Source organism: Phoca vitulina, unplaced genomic scaffold (genome assembly GCF_004348235.1).
Source record: "Phoca vitulina isolate PV1807 unplaced genomic scaffold, GSC_HSeal_1.0 scaffold35, whole genome shotgun sequence".
NCBI lineage: Eukaryota > Metazoa > Chordata > Mammalia > Carnivora > Phocidae > Phoca > Phoca vitulina.
Genome location: NW_022589738.1, coordinates 3,378,538 through 3,401,464, shown reverse-complemented (window position 1 = coordinate 3,401,464; position 22,927 = coordinate 3,378,538). Strand labels below are relative to the sequence as shown.

The window sequence follows — 22,927 nt, the reverse complement described above, 5'->3', positions numbered from 1 at the left end:
CATAACTGAACATGAGGCATTCTGGTTCCTCAAATATTCTACCCTACCACATCAATTTTCAAAGAATTAGGTTCAGATAAAAATACTGTTGATTCTGAAGCTGGTGAATAAAATTTAATATTTCCTCAGAGAAGGCACAAAGTCTCAATGGGGACATCAGTTTCTGGTGATAGACAAGGGGAAGCCATATGAAGTGATGGGTGGCTGATCTTTAACCTGAATTAGTTAGAAATACCACCTGCAGTTTCATGTTGATGAACTTCATCTTAGGAAAATGTAGAAATTTGCACTACCACGGGGTAAAGTTATGGGGGCGATTATTCAATCACAAAAGGATTCTTAAATAAAATTATTCACCACAGAGTTTCTTTAAATAGCGTATTTCCCTTGTGCATATAAATCTTTCATTGATCATTAGCTGCTTAAGAGAGACTGGGGGACAGAGCCTCTTAAAACTGACATGTTAAGCCACTATTAATTAAAGATCAATCAAAAATGAAAGGAATACCTCTCTGAAGTTATGATGATTCAATTTACCCACAAATCTGTAGGAACATATTAAGTTGGTAGAGTAAGGTATGACTGGAATGTTAAGTGTTTTAACATTAAACCATAAAATACTGGTATCCTATTTTCATAATCATATTCAAGCAGAAGTTATTTTTCATGAAGAGTCTGCATATAATTTAGGAATGCTCAGTTATTTCGCCAAAATTCAAGAGGAAATTTATGGATGAACATCTCTCTTTATATTCAAATTTTAAATGATGAGGGTCTTTTTATAGTTTCTATTTTAATGAACATCAGTCATGTGGTACATACCTTTATTCTGAAACCTCTTTCAATATTCTACACCATAATGTCTTTTGATAGGTTTATTTCTGATAAATTGGCATTTACTTTGCAAATTCAGAAGGAGTTCTCGTTAACATAACGATACTCACTGCATGTTTCTATGCTAGTAAACTTCAATCATTACGAATGATTCAGAAAGCTTTGTGATAACAGTGCCTGTCAGAGGAAAAGCAGTATTTTTCTGTAAAATGAATATGACTGTCGCCAAAACCTTCAGGAGGTACTTGACAGGCATAATGGTTTGATGGTCTGTTTTGTAAAATTATTCTCTTGTCTTTTGTCTTAAGAAATATTATATCTGAATTTCTTTAGTTTAGAAAAATAACCTTTTTCAATCTTACTTTCTTCTTGATGGTCATTTACAAATTTGTGTGGCATAGTGTCCATTACACGGTCATTTTTTTTAAAGAACAGGAATAATTTTGTTCTGTCAGAACTATGTACTTACTATATGCATTTGGGTAGACTTGTTGAAGAAGTAATCTAAAATCAATAATTCCTTTATGAGTAGAAAAATTTAATGTGCATATTGTGTTCTTAGAGGGGAAGTAGAAATTAATTTTCTAAAATATTATCCATCCAGGGCGCCTGGGTGGCTCAGTTGGTTGAGCGACTGCCTTCGGCTCAGGTCATGATCCTGGAGACCCAGGATCGAGTCCCGCATCGGGCTCCCTGCTCAGCAGGGAGTCTGCTTCTCCCTCTGACCCTCCCCCCTCTCATGTGCTCTCTCTCTCTCAAATAAATAAATAAAATCTTTAAAAAAAAAAATATTATCCATCCAATAACGAAGCCCATGTCTGCTACCATAGTATGATACTCTAGTAAGAACATAAACATGATCAAATAATCATTGGCATTCAGAATGCATTTCAGGAATCTTCCATATACAGCATTCAATATATAGCATTAAAATATCTCAACTGCTAGCAGGAAGCACATATTGACTACTTAAATCTTATCAGGTGATGTAATAATCTTTACATGCATTATCTCTTTAAATACCCACATTAACTCCATAGAGGTAGGTCTTTTCATAGTGCCTTTTTTATTGGTTAGGAAAATGAGGGCTGCTTGTTGAAGGTTATACTAGTAGTAAGTGGCAGAGCTGGACTGTCATCTAGGTCTGTGGGACAGAATGACCTGAACTGGGAACCAGTGCCATATGCTTCCTTTTTATTATAACCAAAATAATTGAATAATAATAATATGAAGAAGAAGAAAAAGAAGAAAAGAAGAAGAAGAAGAAGAAGAAGAAGAAGAAGAAGAAGAAGAAGAAAACCATGATGATGAGAACAAATTTGTTTTTGTAAAATTTGTGATATAAAAACATATAGTAATTTTTGATCTCTTTTTTCTCATCAGTTAAAGGAAAGATTTGATTTTTTTTAAAAGGTTTTATTTAATTATTTGTCAGAGAGAGAGAGACCGAGCACAAGCAGGGGAAGAGGCAGGGCAGAGGGAGAAGCAGGCTCCCCGCTGAGCAGGGAGCCCGATGCAGCACTCTATCCCAGGACCCCGGGATCATGACCTGAGCTGAAGGTGGACACTTAACCGACTGAGCCACCCAGGCGCCCCAGGAAAGATTTGATTAGGTAACTATCAAAGCAACTCCACTTCCTAAAGTTCCTAAATTTAGAGTTGTGGATAAGCAACACATATCTAGTTGCTTAGGTGGTCAACAACACATAAAATAGTGCTGTAACAAAAGAGTAATCTGCATGATTGGTGTCTGTGTCCAACAAACTATACCAGAACTAGATCCAAAGCTGGGAATTTCAATGGACTCTCTGTACTGGTTTTGTGACAACACTCTTGGACCTTTTCTTTCTTCCCATCTTTCTTCCTCCTTTTGGCCCTTTTCCAAGGTAAGAACAAGCAACTGTAATTACATTGACTTTATTCCAGTTTTTAATGCATTTTAATAAGTGCATCAACTGGTTTCCAGATTTTCAGGTATCAGTGACCCATAGCCACTGCTCTAACGTCCATCTCCATCTTCCTTTGGGTTTCAAGCCTGTCATAGCATTAGGCCTTTAGCATTTAACACTTAAAAAGGAAGCTCTACTTCTGCTTAGATAGCACTTTTTTTAAAGGTTTTATTTATTTATTTGACAGACAGAGACACAGCAAGAGAGGGAACACAAGCAGGGGGAGTGGGAGAGGGAGAAGCAGGCTTCCCGCAGAGTAGGGAGCCTGATGTGGGGCTCAATCCCAGGACTCTGGGATCATGACCTGAGCCAAAGGCAGACTCTTAACGACTGAGCCACCCAGGCGCCCCTAGATAGCAATTTTTAACGCAAACATACAAGTTGCATTTTCACCCAGCCTGTTCCTCCTCTCCAGCGCTAAAAAAACTTTGATTTTGAAATCTGTGAGATTCATATAAGTTAGGGCATATAATGACCTAATAATACTAATACTAGTTTCCATTTGTTGATTTCTCATTTGCTTTAGGATATGAAATATTAACTAAATACTAATATGAATAATATTCCTCCTCAGGTTAGAATCATAATTTTTAAGGGACTTCTGGTTTCAAAAGTAAGATATCAGCCCACTACAGCTGTCAAGAATTATTACTTTCATTTATCATGGCATGATAAATTTGGATTGAGTAGAACTGAATGCCATCAGCTTACATAATTATAATACCAGTCTTTATTTGCTTTTACATGCTTTAATTATGATGTCTATTTGTCCAGAAACTCCAATTTATGTCTAACAAGCTTCATGCCAGGCAACAGAGCAATGCTGCTCTGCATATCTTTCTCAAGTGGGCAACAAGTACATCATTTTTCATCTAAAACTTGGACTTTGGATACACGTGTTCTTATCCAGAAGGAAAAGGAAGTTTTTACAGTTTTTTATATGAGTCTGTCAGTGCAAACATGTCTTGTACTTTCCCTATGGGGCAGTAAAAACAAAATCAACAACATTACATTTGCTCACGACAACCAGAAGAGTAATTGTGAATGGAAAAACCCAGTCAATGTTGACTGCCCTACCTCTTGGGAAGCAAGGTCATATTTGCATCACTTGCATGACTTAGCAACAAAGTATTTTTTAGCATCAACAGTATTATATGCCACTTTCCAAATCAGGTATCAAATTTAACACCCAAACTTTTGTTTCTAGGATACTGATATTAAGTACTTCCCTTCCTGAAAAAGGAAACAAAGAAGCTTCCCAATTTTAGTAAGCTAGAGTAGTAACTATTCACAAAAGTTATGTTTTGTTTCAAGCTATTAAAATATACACCTAGATAGCAAATGTTAGATAATAGTTCCCTATGGGGTCTTCTTGGATTAAAAACTCAATTTGTATATTTGTAGTAAAACACATTCCAGGCACAATATATTTATATGCACAGCTCTAGGACATATAAGGCTCCCAGTTATGGAATGAATAAGTTATGGGAATAAAAGCTATGGCACAGAAAATAGAGTCAATGGTATTGTAATAGCATTGTATGGTGACAGACAATAGCTACACTTGCAGTGAGCATAGCATAATGTATTGAGTTGATGAATTACTATGCTGTATACATGAAACTAATGTAATAGCATGTGTCAACTAGCCTCAAAAAAAGCATGAAGTAGAATATGTTTCAATAATTAATTATTTAAGCAACATAGTAAATTAAATGTGTAATTTATATAACAAGACGTTTTCCTATAAGGATATCAGTCAGGATCAATATAATATATAAGATATGAAAATTTTTCCCAATTTAAAATTCTGCAAGCTATAATACAGTATAACAGGGCACAATGTGCTACTTAAGTTCTAGTGTGACACTTTATTTTAATTAGCCTGTAACTAAATTGGATAAAGTTACATGTCCCTTTACTTGGACAGATGTCTAAAAATTTGAGGTTTCAATATTGTCATCAACCACTTTCCTCCCCATGTTAACATTGGTGAATCCTTGTTACTTGCTCAGATACAGAAGTGTTTGCTTTTTAACAAACGTCACAAACATATTAAATACTAAAGAAAAATAAAAGCACTATTGGGCAGTTTATTTAGTTCAGTCTCATTTTTTTCCTTTGTAGAAAATTTGGAGATGTGTGCCCTTTGTGGCATGTATACCTTGTCATCAATTAGTATTTATTGGCATTTCCTGTGCCCAGGATATATCACAAAGTTACTATGAACTTTATTAAGAAACATAGAATCTAGAGAAAGTACTCAAATGAGTATTAGGATAAGCAAGAGAAGAAAATAGAGACTGTAGACATTCAATTAGGTTTCCTTTACCTAAATGGACTAGATTTATTTGAAACCCTCTAAATGTGGCTAATTCTGAAAAAAAAGAGAGGCTGCTGTATGTAATGAGTAAAGAGTGAGAGAAAGAGGTAAGAAGGGAGCGGAAGAAGTAATTCTGATTTCAGAGGAAACTGACTTTTCCTTCAAAAGCATTGTTACAAAGATGTATCATTTTATTAATCTTACCAAAGATTAAAGAGTTATTATACTCATTAGAACTCTAAACTCTAAAATCTGTTAGAACTAATAAATGAATTCAGTAAAGTTGCAGGATACAAAGTCAATACACAGAAATTTGTTGCATTTCTATACGCTAATTATTAACTATCAGAAAGAGAAATTAAGAAAATAATCCCATTTACAATTGTATCAAAAAGAATAAAATACCTAGGAATAAATTTAACCAAGCAGGTGAAATACCTGTATATTGAAAAATGTAAGACATTAATGAAATAAATTGAAGAAGATAAAAATAAATAGATAAACTAATGATGTACTGTATGGTGACTAACATAACATAATAAAAAGCACTTAAAAAATAAAAAATAAATAAAAAGGTATTCCATGCTCATGGATTAGAAGAATTAATATTATTAAAATCTGCAAACTACCCAAAGCAATATACAGATTTAATGCAACCCCTATCAAAATTCCAAAGGCATTTTTCACAGAAATAGAACAAACAATCCTAAAGTTTGTATGGAAACATAGAAGACTACAGATAGCCAAAGGCATCTTGATAAAGAAGAACAAAGCTGGAGGCATCATACTCCCTGATTTCAAACTATATTACAAAGTTATAGTAATTAAAACATATGTATTGGCATAAAAACAGACATATAGATCAATGGAAAAGAATAGAGAAGCTTGAAATGATCTCACACATACATTGTCAATTAATTTATGAAAAAGAAGCCAAGAATATGCAATGGGAACAAGACAGCCTCTTTAATAAATGGTGGTGGGAAAACTGGACAGTCACAAGCTAAAGAATGAAACTGGACCACTATCTTACACCATACACAAACATTAACTCAAAATGGATTACCAAATTGAATGTAAGACTTGAAATCATAAAACTTCTAAAGAAAAACATAGGCCATAGCTCCCTGACATCGGTTTTGACATGGAATTTTTGGATCCGACTCCAAAAGCAAAAGAAACAAAGTCAAAAATATACAAGTGGGATAGCATCAAACTAAAAAGCTTCTGCATGACAAAGGAATCCACCAACAAAATAAAAAGGCCACCTAATGAATCAGAGAAAATAATTATAGATCATGTATCTGAGGAGCTAATATTCAGAATACACAAACAACTCAAACAACTTAATAATAACGAAACACCCCCAATCTGATTTTGAAAAATGGAGAGAAGATCTGAATAGTCATTTTTCAAAGAAGGCATACGAATGGCCAATGGAACATAAAAGGATGCTCAATGTTATTAATCATCAGGGAAATGCAAATCAAAACCATCCTGAGATATTACCTCACACCTGTCAGAATGGCTATCATCAAAAACACAACAAATAATAAATGTTGGAGAGGATGTGGAAAAAAGGAAACCCTGTGCACTGTTGGTGGGAATGTAAATTGGTGTAGCCACTGTGGAAAAGAGCATGGAGGTTCCTCAAAAAAATTAAAAATAGAACTACTATATGATCCAGCAATTCTACTTCTGGGTATTTATTTATATTTTTTTAAAATTTTATTTTATTATGTTATGTTAGTGACCATACAATACATCATTAGTTTTTGATGTAGTGATCCACGATTCATTGTTTTCGTATACCACCCAGTGCTCCATGCAGTACATGCCCTCCTTAATACCCATCACCGGGCTAACTCATCCCCCCACCCCCCCTCCCCTCTAAAACCCTCAGTTTGTTTCTCAGAATCCATAGTCTCTCATGGTTCATCTCTCCCTCCGATTCCCCCCCATCATTTTTCCCTTCCTTCTCCTAATGTCTTCCATGCTATTCTTTATGTTCCACAAGTAAGTGAAACCATATGATAATTGACTTTCTCTGCTTGACTTAGTTCACTTAGCATAATCTCCTCCAGTCCCATCCATGTTGATGTAAAAGTTGGGTATTCATCCTTTCTGATGGCTGAGTAATATTCCATTGTATATATGGACCACATCTTCTTTTCCATTCATCTGTTGAAGGGCATCTCGGCTCTTTCCACAGTTTGGCTATTGCGGACATTGCTGCTATGAACATTGGGGTGCATATGGCCTTTCTTTTCACTACATCTGTGTCTTTGGGGTAAATACCCAGTAGTGCAATTGCTGGGTCATAGGGTAGCTCTATTTTTAAATTTTTGAGGCACCTCCACACTATTTTCCAAAGTGGCTGTACCAACTTGCATTCCCACCAACAGTGTAAGAGGGTTCCCCTTTCTCCACAACCTCTCCAATATTTGTTGTTTCTTGCCTTGTCAATTTTTGCCATTCTAACTGGTGTAAGGTGGTATCTCAGAAGAGATACAAATGGCTAACAGACGCATGAAAAAATGTTCATCATCATTAGCCACCAGGGAAATTCAAATCAAAACCACACTGAGATACTTCTGGGTATTTATTTGAAGATAATGAAAACACCAATTTGCAAAGATTTTTATCCCTATGTTCATTACAGCATTGTTTTCAAGAGTCAAGATATGGAAACAATCCAAGTGTCCATCAGTGGATGAATGGATAAAGAAGATGTGGTGTGTGTGTGTGTGTGTGTGTGTGTGTGTGTGTGTGTGTGTGTAGATAGAGATACAGATAGAGATATAGATATCTACAATGGGATACTACTCAGCCATAAAAAAGATTGAAATCTTGCAATCTGTGACAACCTGGATGGATCTTGAGGGTATTAAGCTAAGTGAAATAAGTCAGAAAGAGAAAAACAAATACTGTATGTTTTCTCTTACATGTAGAATCTAAGGGGAAAAAAAAACCAAAACGAAACAAAAAACAAGTTCATAGATTCAGAGAACAGACTGGTGGTTACAAGAGGCAATGGACTGGAGAGTGGGAGAAATGGATGAACTTTTTTTTTAGTTTAAACAAGTTGAATTTAAACATTTTTAAAATTTATTATAGCTATTATATACTTCTGGTGAGAGTTCATACAACTTCTTTGGTTAGAATTCTGAAAATATAGCAAGAAACTTTAATAAAATTATTTGTTTTTACCTAGTATTTTTCCTTTTAGGAATTTGACCTGTTGAAATAATTATAAAGTTAAGGGAAAATGTATAAGTAAAGACCACTTCATCACTGTTTATGATGATGAAATTTGGAAAAAATCAAGTTTCCAGCAATATATATGAAATTATAGGACACTCACATGGATATCATGTAGGCATTAAATGGATATTTTCTGAGAACATTTAATAGAAGCAGATTCTTTCCTGTAATTCTCCAAAATTTCTACCATTAACCTGTACAATCATTTTTTGAGAAAAAACCAAAATTTAAATGCAGTGATACCCAGGTCTAGATGAGTAATTAAAGGTAATTTTCAGTCAATTTTAAGTTGTAAAGTATAATGTATCTCACTAGGTCAACGGTGGGATGGATTTCTACTCTTTGAAAGTCTGTTAATAATGGTAAATATAACATCCTTTGTTCTAGAAGGTTCTGAAAATGCGTTCCTGGCCATAACAAGAAGGCCACATTGCTCACTGACACCCTCAGGGCTCAAGCTCAGCCAGATTACAGTGTCTGTCTTTTGATTCCCTTAACTACTGCAGCCTGAAAGGACTAAGTCAGGCTCACATCCTGAATTGACCTTCAGAATTGTACAGCATGATTTCTGGGGTTTTACCCAAGAAAGTGCTGTCCAGACATTTGCTGATGTCTTCAAGTTATTTAAAAAGGACAAAGTTCTTTTTTTTTTACATTGTGAAGTAACACACTTATGCCACTTAAAATGGAAATGCTAGGCTGTAACCACATTAAAACTGATTAAAATTCAAACCCACTAATTTACATATTTTATATGAATTGAGTTACTATTTTATCTTTCATCCTCGGTACTTTGCTTTTTTGTGCCTTTTGCTTTCTACACTGGAATAGTTTAAATGATTACTGTCAATCTTTCCAGTTTTGAGAAGATGAAGGAACTGGGAGAAAAAGAAGCCACAAGGGATGTGGAAAGGGAAAGGTGGGCACGGCCAACAAATGGCAGATGAAGGAGAATATGGTGATGAAGACAATTCTGTGCATCTCATGATTTTATCTATGACACTATTAATGAGTTTTATATATTTACAGACAAACTGGAGAACTGATGGGTTTACAGTTACCAAGGAAAAATGGATGTGTGTATAACTTTGCCAGAATGTTCAAGTTAGGTCGCCAGACATATACCAACTCAGCTTTGTATAATTACTGATTATTGTTCTTATACTGTAGCTCATGTACTAGTTTTATTATCCTCTCACGTCAGTTTTCCCAATTTAGGACAAGGCTGAGTCTGACACCCGAGCTCTTGGCCAGTGAAACTGTTGGAGATTCTCACTTTCTCGTAAGAGTACATACCACTTAGAGGCTCTCTATTACTGGTCCTGGCCACCCTCCTGACTCTCAACCCATGAAACTTCATTCAGTCCCCCTTTCTTAGGATGTAACACATTTGACCCTGTTGAATTTGATAGCTTTTTCAAGTCTGGAAAGGCAAAACTTAAATCCCCAGGAGGTGAAAAACCAAAGTACATATTGTAGAAAACAAATATATTTTAGGCATCTGGAGTCTTTTTGTTCAGTCCTTAATATTACTTTCTATTTGCACTTACCCTTTGTGATCAGCTATTCATCTACTCCAATACTATTGCAGTAACAACACTAACAGGGTAGTTTCTTCAAATCAACTGTTGCTCCAAAAATTCAAGGATTAAGGTTAAATTTCCCTAAATAGTAAATGATTTATCCTATACACTGACAATCAGAATCAGAAAATAAAATGAAACAAAAGTTGTTTAAAAGAATCCAAAGCCCAGGTTGATGTCTCTAGTTTACCTGGTATTTAAAGAGAACTCACGCTCCTTTTGGCAGTGGTAATAAAGGAGTTATAGTACTTCTCAGAACATTTTGCTAACACACATGCCTATTTTTCTTCAAATGAATATACAGCTGAAACTTCAAATTTGTATAAGAAATTTTCATATTTTCAAACCAATTTATTAGTCTTTATAATTTTTGTTCAAGAAAAAGTAATTTTTTTAAAAAAGAAAGCTTTACGAATTATTCCATTTTGTATAACATTTTAGTAGAATGTAGAGAACAATAGATAATATAAGAAAACCCAATGGGCAACCATCAATCACAGTATTCTTTTAATTATGTTGTCAAGTAAAGAGACACAATTAATTCCATTTTCACTATATTCATTACTGATAACTGGCACCATAAACCACTTCTTCTTTCCCGATATATATATATATATCGTTTTGTATAACTCCTTAGAAATACATCTTCCTAGGAATACTGAAATGTGTATATGAGTGTGGCCACTTAGAATTTACATTTCAAAATTTCCTCAGAAAGTAGCAATAAAATCTAACATACTTTAATATACCATAACATGAGTAAAGAGCATGATGCAATTTTAATATATCTCTTTGTTTCATATAGAGCTTTGCTTTAATGATGCTTGTGGTCTTCTATCTCATAATAATGACAATTTGAATACTACTTGCATGTATATGGCATCAATTCAAAGGCTTGGGTTTATTATCAAAGAAGCATACTGATACCCTGACTTGTATAAATCTTGCATATGTTCATGCCTTAAAGTTAGTAAATATTTCCAATGTTAGAAATCTGTTAACTATAATAATTTCATAGGTTCTAAGACCATATCTTTTTGCACTATAAATTTGAATATAACAAAAAAAATTGAATATACTATTACTAAAGATGATCACATCTGTAATCTTCATTTTGAAGATGATTTACAATTTTAATCCAAATTCTCAGTCCCAAAACAATAACATTGATAGCTTAAGGGATGGTCTATCAATTCCTTTTTAGTTGTATATAATAAAGTATTTCTATTGTGAAATGGTGAGTGTGGGAAAAAATTCCTTAACAAACATGAATATATGGTTAAAATTATACTTAAAATTATACTGAATATAGATACACCACATTTGGAAATTCCAGACTGAATTCTAAGATAACTAAGTTAGAATTCTGATTTGTAGACAACTGGATAGTTTTACCAAAGCAATTCTGTCCATGTTCTTATGTCCCAAACCTGTTAGTCCTTTAACCAAAAGTCACTTGCTCACATTTTATTAAAAATAAAATAGCATAATGTCCTTTACATTTGATTAGATAAAAATGATTTTTAACTGTAATGGCGACACTTACCTTAATGAATCTGTACCTTTCCTCCCAATTTTCAAAAATTGTGTTTTAATGTACTAATGGTATAAGTCAAAGAGTTCCACACTGCCTGTTGTAAAACCAGTTCAAGCCTTATAAAATGACAATATAATGCCACCAATAAGACCTTCAGTCCATCTCATTTCCTAACAACCATATGAAAAACACTTGAGTCTTTATATCCATATGTCCAGCTTGGTCCTAATGCACAGACTGTGGGGGATGGATTGGGCCATGTTTGCTGGGATTTCCTAATTTTGCTCCCTTTAAATACACACAGGTTTGGCTTAGAGGATGACATCAGGTTACAATCTAGGCTTATTAACTGTCAGAATGTATTGAGAAAAGGGTATTAACCAGAATTAAGGAATTACTCACCCAGCTGAGTCTCCTGAATTGTCAGTTTACTTTCCATAGGATACAAAAGCTTGGGTGGCTTATCAGTCAGAGGGGCTGAAAAACAATAACAATACAGACTTCTAGTTAACACTGCATGAGCTGAATGATAGAACACATTTTATTTTCCCAGATACTTTTCATTCTCAGAGCAGTGTGTCAAAGCATTCTACCAAGTAATGACTTTTTTTCAGGCGAGCTGAAAAGCTATTAGATTGTACACGAGTCAAATATAACACTTCCATATTGACAGTCACACGAGACCGTTGAAGTTGGAATCAGGATTGGCCAGTCCTTAAGAACATATGACTCTGCTTCATCAAATATTTTCAATTTGCACCTTGTTTTCCATTTTAAAGGGTACCCTACATTTTCTCTGTGTTAATTAAAGCTAAACGTGATATCTGTATTGTGCATTTTGATGATGTGGGGGAGATAATGTCTTATTTTCCTTAATCCCTTTCCAAGTTTCCATACCCTGGATCACACTGCCTCAAAACCCCTAACTTAATAAATAGGTTAAGTATTTCTTACACACGTAATCACTAAAGGGATAGCAGTGTGGCATTCCATTAGTACAAGTGCAGCTTGCACTTGTGAATATATTTTATATACTTGCCATTTACTCAAAACCCCTTATCACTATTATCCATTACATTTTGTAGCATTTATTGCTAATTTGCACGATATACCTGCTTTGATTTTTCAGCTTCCACATATTTCTGCTCTGAGCTCCCATCAATTTATCAGTTATCAGCCTACAGATCTAAGAGTTTTATTATGATGCCCCTTGAAGATAGGTTTCCCATTGCAGACTTCATTCCTAGCCAAACGAGACTGTCTGGACTTTAGACAAACAGACAGTTCTGCCTCATTAAGCCTCCCTCCCCACCCTCTCTGATTGAATCTCCCAGGTCCCTTGAAACTTGTCAAGGCAACTTCCACTGTGAAACAAGGACAGAAATGATCAATTAAGGGTTGCTGAACTAAATGTTTCACTCCGAGGGCTTTATTCCTTCCTTGCCAGGAGGCCATGCCAGTTTGGGTGATAACTAGAAGGCTGATCTACACAGCAGTGCCAGGACTTGGCCACATGTCCTCATCACCAAAGGATTCGAGAATTCAATCTGCCTCTGCAGCTCACCTTCATTTCTCTTTAACAGAAAACGCAGTCTGTGCAAATGAGTCATGAACCCCCAGTGCAGAAAAATAGGGATGAGTTTTAAGAGTCCTGGTTTGGGACACCAACCTCACAGAGGATCAATAGCTTTCATTTGCAAGTAATTGAATGCATTATTCATTCATCTTCGTTAGCATTTAACACAGGGACGGGAATGAAGGGGAAAGGAAAGTTGGGGTAATGGGATGCGATAAATCACTCCAAAATTCTTCTTGAAGATTTGACATCTCTGATTAACCTTACTCTTATTTCTTGTCTACACTGAGATTTACAGATTTTTATTCTCCTACCAGCTAAATAAGTAGATTATTCACTAAAGGTTGGCAAAACAGTTCACCATTACTAGGTCAAAAAGCCACATTTCCTAGGCTTGGATTCTCATATGCTTTCAGTGAACTTCAAAAGCAACTATGGTATCAAAATAACTGGCTTATTCAGGAAATTAACTCAATTTATAAAATTTTGTGATTATGTAGTTATAAGAAGACAACTCAACAGTTTGTTACAGAAAGCAGCTGAGAGAAATGTTCTCTGTTCAAACACATCCCACACTGACTTCTAGTAAGAGAACAAAACTGTAGAGAAAGATAATAAAATGCAAATATAGCACATTGTTTCAGGAATATAAAATGGTTTTGTGGTTCTCCACCTCAACCCACCACCTACCCTGTGGCATAAGGTTGTATCTTTAAGACCTTTCATATTACTCTCTATGTGATGATTCCAAGTTAGCAGAGGAATCAAAGAATGCTGGAGCCAGAGAAAATTATATGCTTATTAATTCCTTTGATTTTTTAAATTGTGTTCCCTAAAGCCCTGTGATTTCCATAGTGCCCCTCTGGGCAGGTGAAGTGAAGATGGAGATAAAGCGTGGTCCACATGGCTTGACTTGTACCACCCACCCTCTCTGGACAAAAGGAGCTTTGCTTTTATTCATATCACACATCAGTATTTCACCTAAGATTTTTACCAAAAAATTTCAATTCAACTCAACTGATGTATCAGGAACACTATAATGTGCTAGGCATTGTGATGGGGGCTTGGGTTAGCTCTGGTTTCTGCCCTTACATTTTACAATAATCAGAAGTTAAAAAATAAAAATCTGGGCTGATTCACCTTCCTTGTTTTAGAGATACAGGATCTTAGGTGCAAAACAAACAAACAAAGAAAAAAAACAAAACCCAACTGGCTTGCCAAAGGTAACAGAACAAGCTGAAGCTAGAGCTCTTGCTAGATCTTTCCTCCCAATTCTTTGTTACCTGCTCCTTGAAAATTCTGTCAAGTACTATAGCTTTGTGCAGGTTTCCCCTCAAGGTGTGAGCAACCTCTTAGGAGAGCAAAAATGTGCAACTAAGTAACTCTAACCTATAGCAGAGCTCTCTTACTGTGCAGTCTGTCGTGTTCTTTTTAAAGATTTATTTTTATTTTATTTATTTGAGAGAGAGAGCAAGTGAGCAGAGCTGGTGAGAGAGATCACAAGTAGGGGAGGGGCAGAGAGGGAGCAGCAGACCCCCCCCCCCCAAGCAGGGATCCTGATGCGGGGCTCGATCCCAGGACCCTGAGATCATGACCTGAGCCGAAGGCAAACGCTTAACTGACTGAGCCACCTAGGCGTCCCTGTCATGTTTTGATATTATGCTCTGACACTATTTATCCGTTAGGCATGCTTCTCATATGATTCACCTATCTTTGCTAAAAGTGAATGGAAACTTCCAGAGAGTACAATAGCTGAACTATCGATCTGACACAATGGCAAAATGACTGTGAAAAGAAGTGACCGTTAGAGCAAAGATGTAGCTCAGCTCCACAGTCATTTGAGGGGGACCAATTTTGCTACCACAAATAAAGGACATATGCTCAATTATCCATTATTTGGGTGTTTTTGACACTTTATGGTGATTAGCTGAATCGAACAGACAAAAGACAGAACTGGCAAACAAATGCAGGAATGTTAATATCCAAACAAAATAAACACACACACCACACAAAACCTTTATTTTCTTCATGGGCAAAGGTGGGACTGCAAGGAAATTCAAACAAATTGATCACAATAAAAAAAAAAAAAAAAACAGGGCGCCTGGGTGGCTCAGTTGGTTAAGCGACTGCCTTCGGCTCAGGTCATGATCCTGGAGTCCCGGGATCGAGTCCCACATCAGGCTCCCTGCTCGGTAGGGAGTCTGCTTCTCCCTCTGACCCTCTCATGCTCTCTCTATCTCATTCTCTCTCTCAAATAAATAAATAAAATCTTTAAAAACAAACAAACAAACAAACAAATTAGCGTCAGACCATGACTAGACCAATTGACATTTCATTGTCAAGAAAACAACTTGCCTTTTGGGACACTCTCTTTCCTTCTCTTTCTCCCCCCCCCCCCCACAAACACACACAAAGACATACAGACACACTAAACTGAAATCACTGAAAAACTGAAGAAAGTCTGACAGTAGTAACATGAAGCACAGGTTGATTTTAAATCCTAATCATATTTTATCTACCTAAAAAAACCCCACAACAATTAAAGTAGAAATGTTTTTCTGCTAATTATGTATTACAATATTTCTATGTTATCTACCACCATAAGTATTTTCAAGCTCTCGATTTATTCTTCAGAACACCCTATTGACAATAGTAAAGCTGATACAGTTATTTAAAATAAAAACACACCTGTCTTACAGGTCTGTCCCAATTATTCAGATGCTCCAATTGACAAAAGTGTTCTGCAGAGTAGAAGGGGAATTTTAAGGACATTTGTTTTGCTTACCAGCTGCCAGTTAGAGAAACATCTAGAATTCAGCATATATGAAGCTGTGTGTAGGACTGATTCTTTATCTATGTTAAGGTTCCCTAATTAATCATGAAGGGATACAGGCTCTCCCCTTTTTTCCCCATTCCATGTACGTTTGGGTCATCAAACACTGAAAAATAGGATCCTGACTTCCAAAAACAAAAGTAACAACAAACCAGGGGCATGAGGCCAGTATTCTTGAATGTTTCTAATGTTCTTACAGAAGAGAGTTATGTTAAGATATTTAGGATGAGCATACCTTTCTCTATTGACCAACCATTCATCTAAAATTTAATTTTACTCCCCCAAATATTAATCCCTCAAATATTACTGAGAATACTCAATACTTCTTGGATACCTATAATAATCCTAGGACAAAATTTGTACTTTCAAAAATACAGACAATTTTCAAAATGTATTTTAATTGGTGCCTTCACTGCTTTGTTTCTTAAAAGCATTATGGTGGAGTAAGAAAGATAATACGCTTAGGCTTCAGGGAGATATAGGTCTAATAATTCCTGACTCTGCCTTGATGATTTGGAAAGTTGGAGAAGTTATTTAAACTCTCTGAGTCTCAGTCTCCTTATATATATAGAATGTGACATAAATAATTTTCCTTTATGGCTTGGTGTGAAGATTAAGTAAGATAACAGATTAAGTGCTTGAATATAGCAGATGGAAAATAAATCTGCTCTAATACCCATCAAAGAATGGGACAATAGCATTTGACATTCTATATAGCCTAATAAGAAAACAACACGGATGCTTAGCTAAGGGTTCAAAAGGCATTTAGATCTTGAATTTAAGAATCATTAATATTTCCTATATTAGTTTCCATAACAGGAGAACTGATCTGTCTTCAAGAACACAATTCAACAAAACCATTTTGAAGACTTTTAGATATGCAAACAATGTACTGAGATTGCAAAAAAACTCAAAGGTGAACAAAATACAGCTTTTAACCCTGAGAGAGCTTACAACCTAGATAAATAATCATACTATACTTATTACTCAATTTCAAGAGCATTTATGAAGTACTGACCAATAGTAAGACTATATCAGAAAGAAAGAGATCAATAAGACATAGAATCATGTATGTGTGAGACAAGAGCATATAAATGATGCATTGTGCTGAGTGCTATACTCAGAGGTGAATTCTTTTTGACCCCATTTAAATCTACCAACTGAATCTGGTCACAAAACAATATTCACAGATTTATAGGGCCGATGACAAAACATGCTTTGCGGCAATCCCACCAACATGCCCCATTTTATAATGGTTTTTGTTTGTTTTGTTGTCTGCATATATATTTTTTTAACTTAAAAGAGTCGACAAACAACTGCCTATTTTCCTAGCAAGTCAAAGTAATGTGGATTAACCATAGAGCTTCAATGACTCAGAATGGGATTTTAGTTCTGCTTTCTTTGGCCTGGAATTTTTTTTAAAGATTTTATCTATCTATCTATCTATCTATCTATCTATCATCTATCTATCTATCTATCTATCTATCTATCTATTTAGTATGTGAGTGGGGGGGGGGGCGGGGGGGGGAGAGAGAGAGAATCTCATGCAGACCCCACCCTGAGTATGGAGCCCCAAACAGGGCTCGATCTCACAACTCTGAGATCATGACCTAAGTTGAAATCAAGAGTGGGATGCCCAATGGACTGAGCCACACAGGCTCCCTTGGCCTGGAATGTTTTAACATTAGTTTCTAACAGTAGGGCATAGAGCTTGTGAGAGCTATGGCAAGTAGACACAATCCCACGTTCCTTGGGGGAAAGAAATGAATGGACAGGAGAAAATATTAACATATTCTAGGGTAAAGCCATTTGGGGGAAAAGGGGTGCTTTCTTTTTCATTTATCTCTAATGCACTGGGGTTGGCAAAATTTCTCCTTTCTGTTGCAAACAATTATGGTGGCTGACGACAGAGTCATGGAGCCTCAGAAGCTTCAAAGCAAGAGGAGTGGCAAAGTAACTGAGCAGAAAACTGCAGGGAGAGCGGTTTATGAGCAAACTAAAACCATGTAGAAGATAACCTTGATCTAAGAGACTTGTCAAAGTGATAGAGCAAATACTTTCAAGGATGTAACTCTTAATATATCTATCAAAATGCATGTATTCAGGTAAATCAAGAAATTCATTTGACTGGCTTTGATACTTAATATTTTATTCATATGATTTGATCAATGTCGCTTATAATGCAAATAAAACAAATATGTTCAATCATTCATTCAACAAGTATTTTTAAAACCTCTCCTCTTTGCCAGACACTTTCCTAGTTGCTAGAGGGTATAACAGTGAACCAGATGGACAAAATTCCTTGCTTTCAAGGAGCTTGCAGTCCAGAGAGGGAGATGTGAAATATACATGTAAATGAGTACATGCATAATATAATAGTGGGTGGTTATAAGTATTATAAAAAATAAAGCAGCTGAGGAGAAAGAGACTAACGCAGGTGCTATTTTAGAGATGAATGTCAGGGACGTTTGCAATGATGATCATTTGAGACAGATTTGTGGGAAGGGAGGAAATCACCCATGTGCATACCTAGAGGAAGATTATGGCAGGCAGAGGGAAGGACAAGTGCAAAGGTCCTGAGATGGGAGTGTGCCTGTCATGTGTGAGGGATAGCACAGATCATTACAGCCATATTGACCTACGGAAAGAGTGGCAATGAGGTCAGAGATAGCCATGGGCCGGGCAGGCCTTGTAGAACATGGAAAAGACGTGGGTTTTATTCTAAACATAGTGAGAATGCCCTGAAGAATTCTGGAGCGAGCCCATTATTTTTATTTATATGTTAATATAAATAACAAGGCAGAGTAGAGATAGGCAAACCAGGAAGAATGGCACTGAAGCAGTCCACAGACAGGTGAGGCAACATTGGTTTTGGTGGCGGAAATGGTAGGATTTTTTCCTTTAAGTATCTATTTGGTAGGCAGAACTAGCCAAATTTACTGATGGTCTTGATATGGCATCCAGGGATCCCCAGTTATGGGCTTGAGCAAATACTTGAATAGCAATGCTATTTAATGATATGGGGGACAATTTCATGGGGGTAATAGGAATCAAGAAACAAGTTTTTATAAATCAATTCAGTCACTTCCTTTTATCCACAGAGGCTAGGAAATTTTACTATTGATTTTCCATTTATATTTTGAAAACTTAAGCCACTGACTGATAACTCATCTTCTCTTTCCGGCCCCCCAAAAGACTGAGGAAATGGTCTAAAAAAGTTTCATACTTAAGGCGAATGCCATATTAACTTATCATGAGATAAACTCTGGCTAATCTCTGTCCCATTTTGCTTTAATATCATGCATAATATAAAAAATGTATGCCCCTGAATTTGTTTTTGATTAATAGAATCAGAGCCATGTTAGCCAAGATATTAAAAACAGTCCTCCAGTACTCCCTTGGTGCAATGATATGTGGAACATATTCAATTGGCAAATTTAATATCATCATGTTTAATTTAGTTTTTCTTATTTAAAAAATATTTATTATAAAGTACTATTCTATCATAGGAGCGATGGAATTTATGTTTAATCGCTTTTCCAATCTCTACATAAGCCTCCCAGGTAACATTAACAATGAAGAGATTATATTCATTGAATAACTGTTTTTAAAATAGAATCACTCAAGAATATCATAAAAAAGTTAATTAACATGGAGCTAATATTAGGGCTCAGATTCTTTATTCATTTGCCACCTTCTGCAATGGTCTCTTAAGCCCCAGCTTCCAGCGTGAGCAGCCCTGCTTGCCAAAGCCAGACTCATGCTGACCTCAGATCTCATTCAGTCACTGACTGCACCCTCATTCTGACCAAATGAGCTGAGAAAAATATGGGTAGATGGAATAAAGGTGGTTTAATATTTTTAAGAATTATTTTAAAAACAATTGCTGTGGTGGATTTTGCATAAATGTTGTGGGGATGAATTCTAACTGATTGCATGACCCATTTCAACCATTTTAAATAAATTTGAGTGTAGTCGAAGCTAAAGTGAAACACAATGGTGAGAAAACTGGAACAATACATAATTATCTAGAGGAATTATGATGAACACTAGAAAAAGGATGCTGATTGATGTAATAGCTATAATCAGGGAGGTGAGCATGCCAACTACTCTTTCGACTTCTGTTGACAGGAAAGGAAAAAATTAACATGTTGTCACCAATTAGCTTTTAGGGACAACAGTTGATTCCAAAAAATTGTCTGTCCTGTGAGGGAAAGCATCTCTTCCCTAGCAATGAGAAAGTGAACAAAATTATCATAGCATATCTTTTTTTTTTCTTTTTCTATTAGTGGATAAAAGGTCTTTAAGAAATGAAAATTAGAAATCCCAGGATATTTGGAAATGCTTATTAAAGAAAAATTGTGGAAAAGACAAAAGGCATCATGTTACTACTAAAAATCAGAAAATTTTTAATTATCTGCTTGGCCTGGACTATCAAAATAAGACATTACATTTCCATAGCATAGTGTAATGCAATTTAATGGCCTTCCAGATTATATTAGGTTGGTTTATTTATACTGTACTTCAATGCAGAAGATATTTGCGTTTCTTGGCTTTTTCTTCATGATACAGAATCTTGCACATTTACTCACTGATAAGGCCTTCTGAAAGTGGTTCTCAACTGGGGTTGTCACAGCTGGTGGGAGGGGGTGCCGCTTGACAAGGGATGCCGCTTAACTTCCTACAACGTACAGGAAGGATCCCCACAAGAATTATCCCATTCCAGATATCAAGAGTGCTAAGGTTGAGAAACCGTGCTATATGATAACCGTATATTAAAAGTGGTTTTATTATCTATATTTTAAGCCTGAGTTGGACAAGAGATTTCAATTTTCTGGTAGACAAAAAGCTATCAAAAACATGGGGACTGATGAAACTGCAGGACAATGCAGTCTGGGCTACCCGGACCACAGCCAAGAAGGAAGCCATGGGGGTGTATGAAACTGCATAGGCTTAGAACCCAGAAAGGGCAAGTATGACAGGGTGCAGGGGAGAGATGAGAGGCCAAATGAGAAGAATTAATTAAGACTCTATGTAAAGAAAGAATAACCTCTTCCTCCTTCTAAACCCTCATAGAAAGAATGACCGCCACCGAGGCCTCTTGCCCCCACCCCAACAACTAAAAATTAAGAGGTTCTTCTCTAGGGACGCCTGGGTGGCTCAGTCAGTTGAGTGTTTGACTCTTGGTTTCAGCTCAGGTCATGATCTCAGGGTAATCGGATCGAGCCCTGCATCAGGCTCCATGCTCGGCAGGGAGTCTTCTGGAGATTCTCTCTCTCGCTCTACCCCCACCCCACTCACTCTCTCAAAATAAATAAATAAATCTTTAAAAAAAAAGAGGTTCTCCTCTACACTCACTCTCTCAAAATAAATAAATAAATCTTTTTTTTTAAAAAAGAGGTTCTTCTCTAAAGACAAAGAATAAACCGTTTAATGCAGAATAGCAGAGGCATTCCAGAACTGCAAAAATAATTCTAATGTATCATAAAACATTTAGCTGTTGAAACATTAGAGAATTATTTCACAGCAAAAGCTTCCTAATACTATTATATTTCAGTTAATATGGAAGTTGTTTGCAATCACTGAACACATGTTTACCAAAGGAAGGATCCTAAAAATAATTTTTTTGGTAAGTGGCAATAAGTATTCAAAGGAGCTAGCCAGGGAGGGATTAAAGTAGCCCATGTAATACCTCCATTTATCATTAAAAGTTAACACAGCACACTCTGTTTTAATTTCTGTCACAAACTATTAACTTGGCCTGTTGTTAGCTCTAACTCTCAGCATAAATTTAAGGCTTTTAAGACATAAGAACATAAATATAAGATTGAAAATAAGCATATAGATAGAAAAATTAACACACATTATATTTGGGGGTGTGCAGTTACATTATTTCATTTGACCATCAGTTTGCCGCAATGAAAAGATCTAGAAATTTCTCTCAAAATGAACAGCCAGTGAGGATAGAAGTCAAGATTTGAACCCACACTGTCCGATTTTAATGGTCACATGCCTGCCTTTTTTCTAGACTGCTTTTCAACATTTGTGATTTCTAATGTAGTTTCTACTAGATGCCTTGTTTTCCTTGGAGTTTCCGACGATATGGAATACACTGGGGGAAAACATTACTTCGACAGTGTTCGGAAAGAGAGACGAAAACTTCTGTGTCAGTTTCATGGACCTCTTTAAGATTTAACCATATTGGACAATAGTGAAGCTTTTACTGTAGAATTTGAGTATGTCTAACACTATTTTCTTAAGACTGGAAGGGAGGATTACATCTGTCATTGGTTCTTATAAGCAGAACCCTTTAATGGTTACAGGACTTGGTGATGACATACAATTTGAGGATCTCATGATGATAGTGGACCAAAAAAAAGTGAGCATTCTGAAAATCCCATTAAAACTGTTGCCAAAGAGAAAAATAAACCTTAATAAGCATGTTCTCCATTGAAATTCAAGGTTTATGAATATGAATATAAATTTTTAAATTTTCATAGTAATTATATAAAATATTAGGGGTGTCCTTTAGAGTGACATTTTACAACAGTCCAAATCCTATAAAAATAACATCATTTTTGCCTAAAATGTGTAAACATAAATTAAACAATTCTACTATTACTACACTGCATTCTTCTAGATGATTTAAACTTTCATTGGTGCTCAGCTTCTTATGGGACAATAATTAGGTTTGTCAAATCTTGATATACTTAACTTTGGCACTTGCTTTAACATTCCTGACATATGTCAACAATGAGGCTATACTAGGAGATAGTACAGTTCCTTTGATAGTCCATGAATTTAAGCTAACTTCTGTATATGTAGCTGGAACCCTGAAATTCCAATAAAATAGTAAGATAAATATTGTGTGTTAAATTACAGGCTGCCTGTCATATTTAACAGCATTACTGCTTAAAGAAATATACCTCCAAATAATTAGTCTCTCTCTCCCTCCCTTCTTGCTCTCTACCCTCTCTCCCTTCCATTTTCTTTTCCCTCCTCCCTTCCTTTTGCCTTCTCCTCTCCCT

General features: G+C 35.8%; 1 protein-coding gene across 1 annotated transcript in view; it reads right to left on the bottom strand.

Moving 5' to 3' along the window:
* IL1RAPL1 (interleukin 1 receptor accessory protein like 1) overlaps positions 1-22,927 on the bottom strand; it is a 1,353,569-nt gene that overhangs the window by 288,157 nt on the left and 1,042,485 nt on the right. Inside the window, exon 6 of the mRNA XM_032426508.1 lies at positions 11,893-11,967. Coding sequence (XP_032282399.1) covers positions 11,893-11,967 — 75 coding nt within the window. The remainder of the gene's footprint in view (positions 1-11,892; positions 11,968-22,927) is intronic.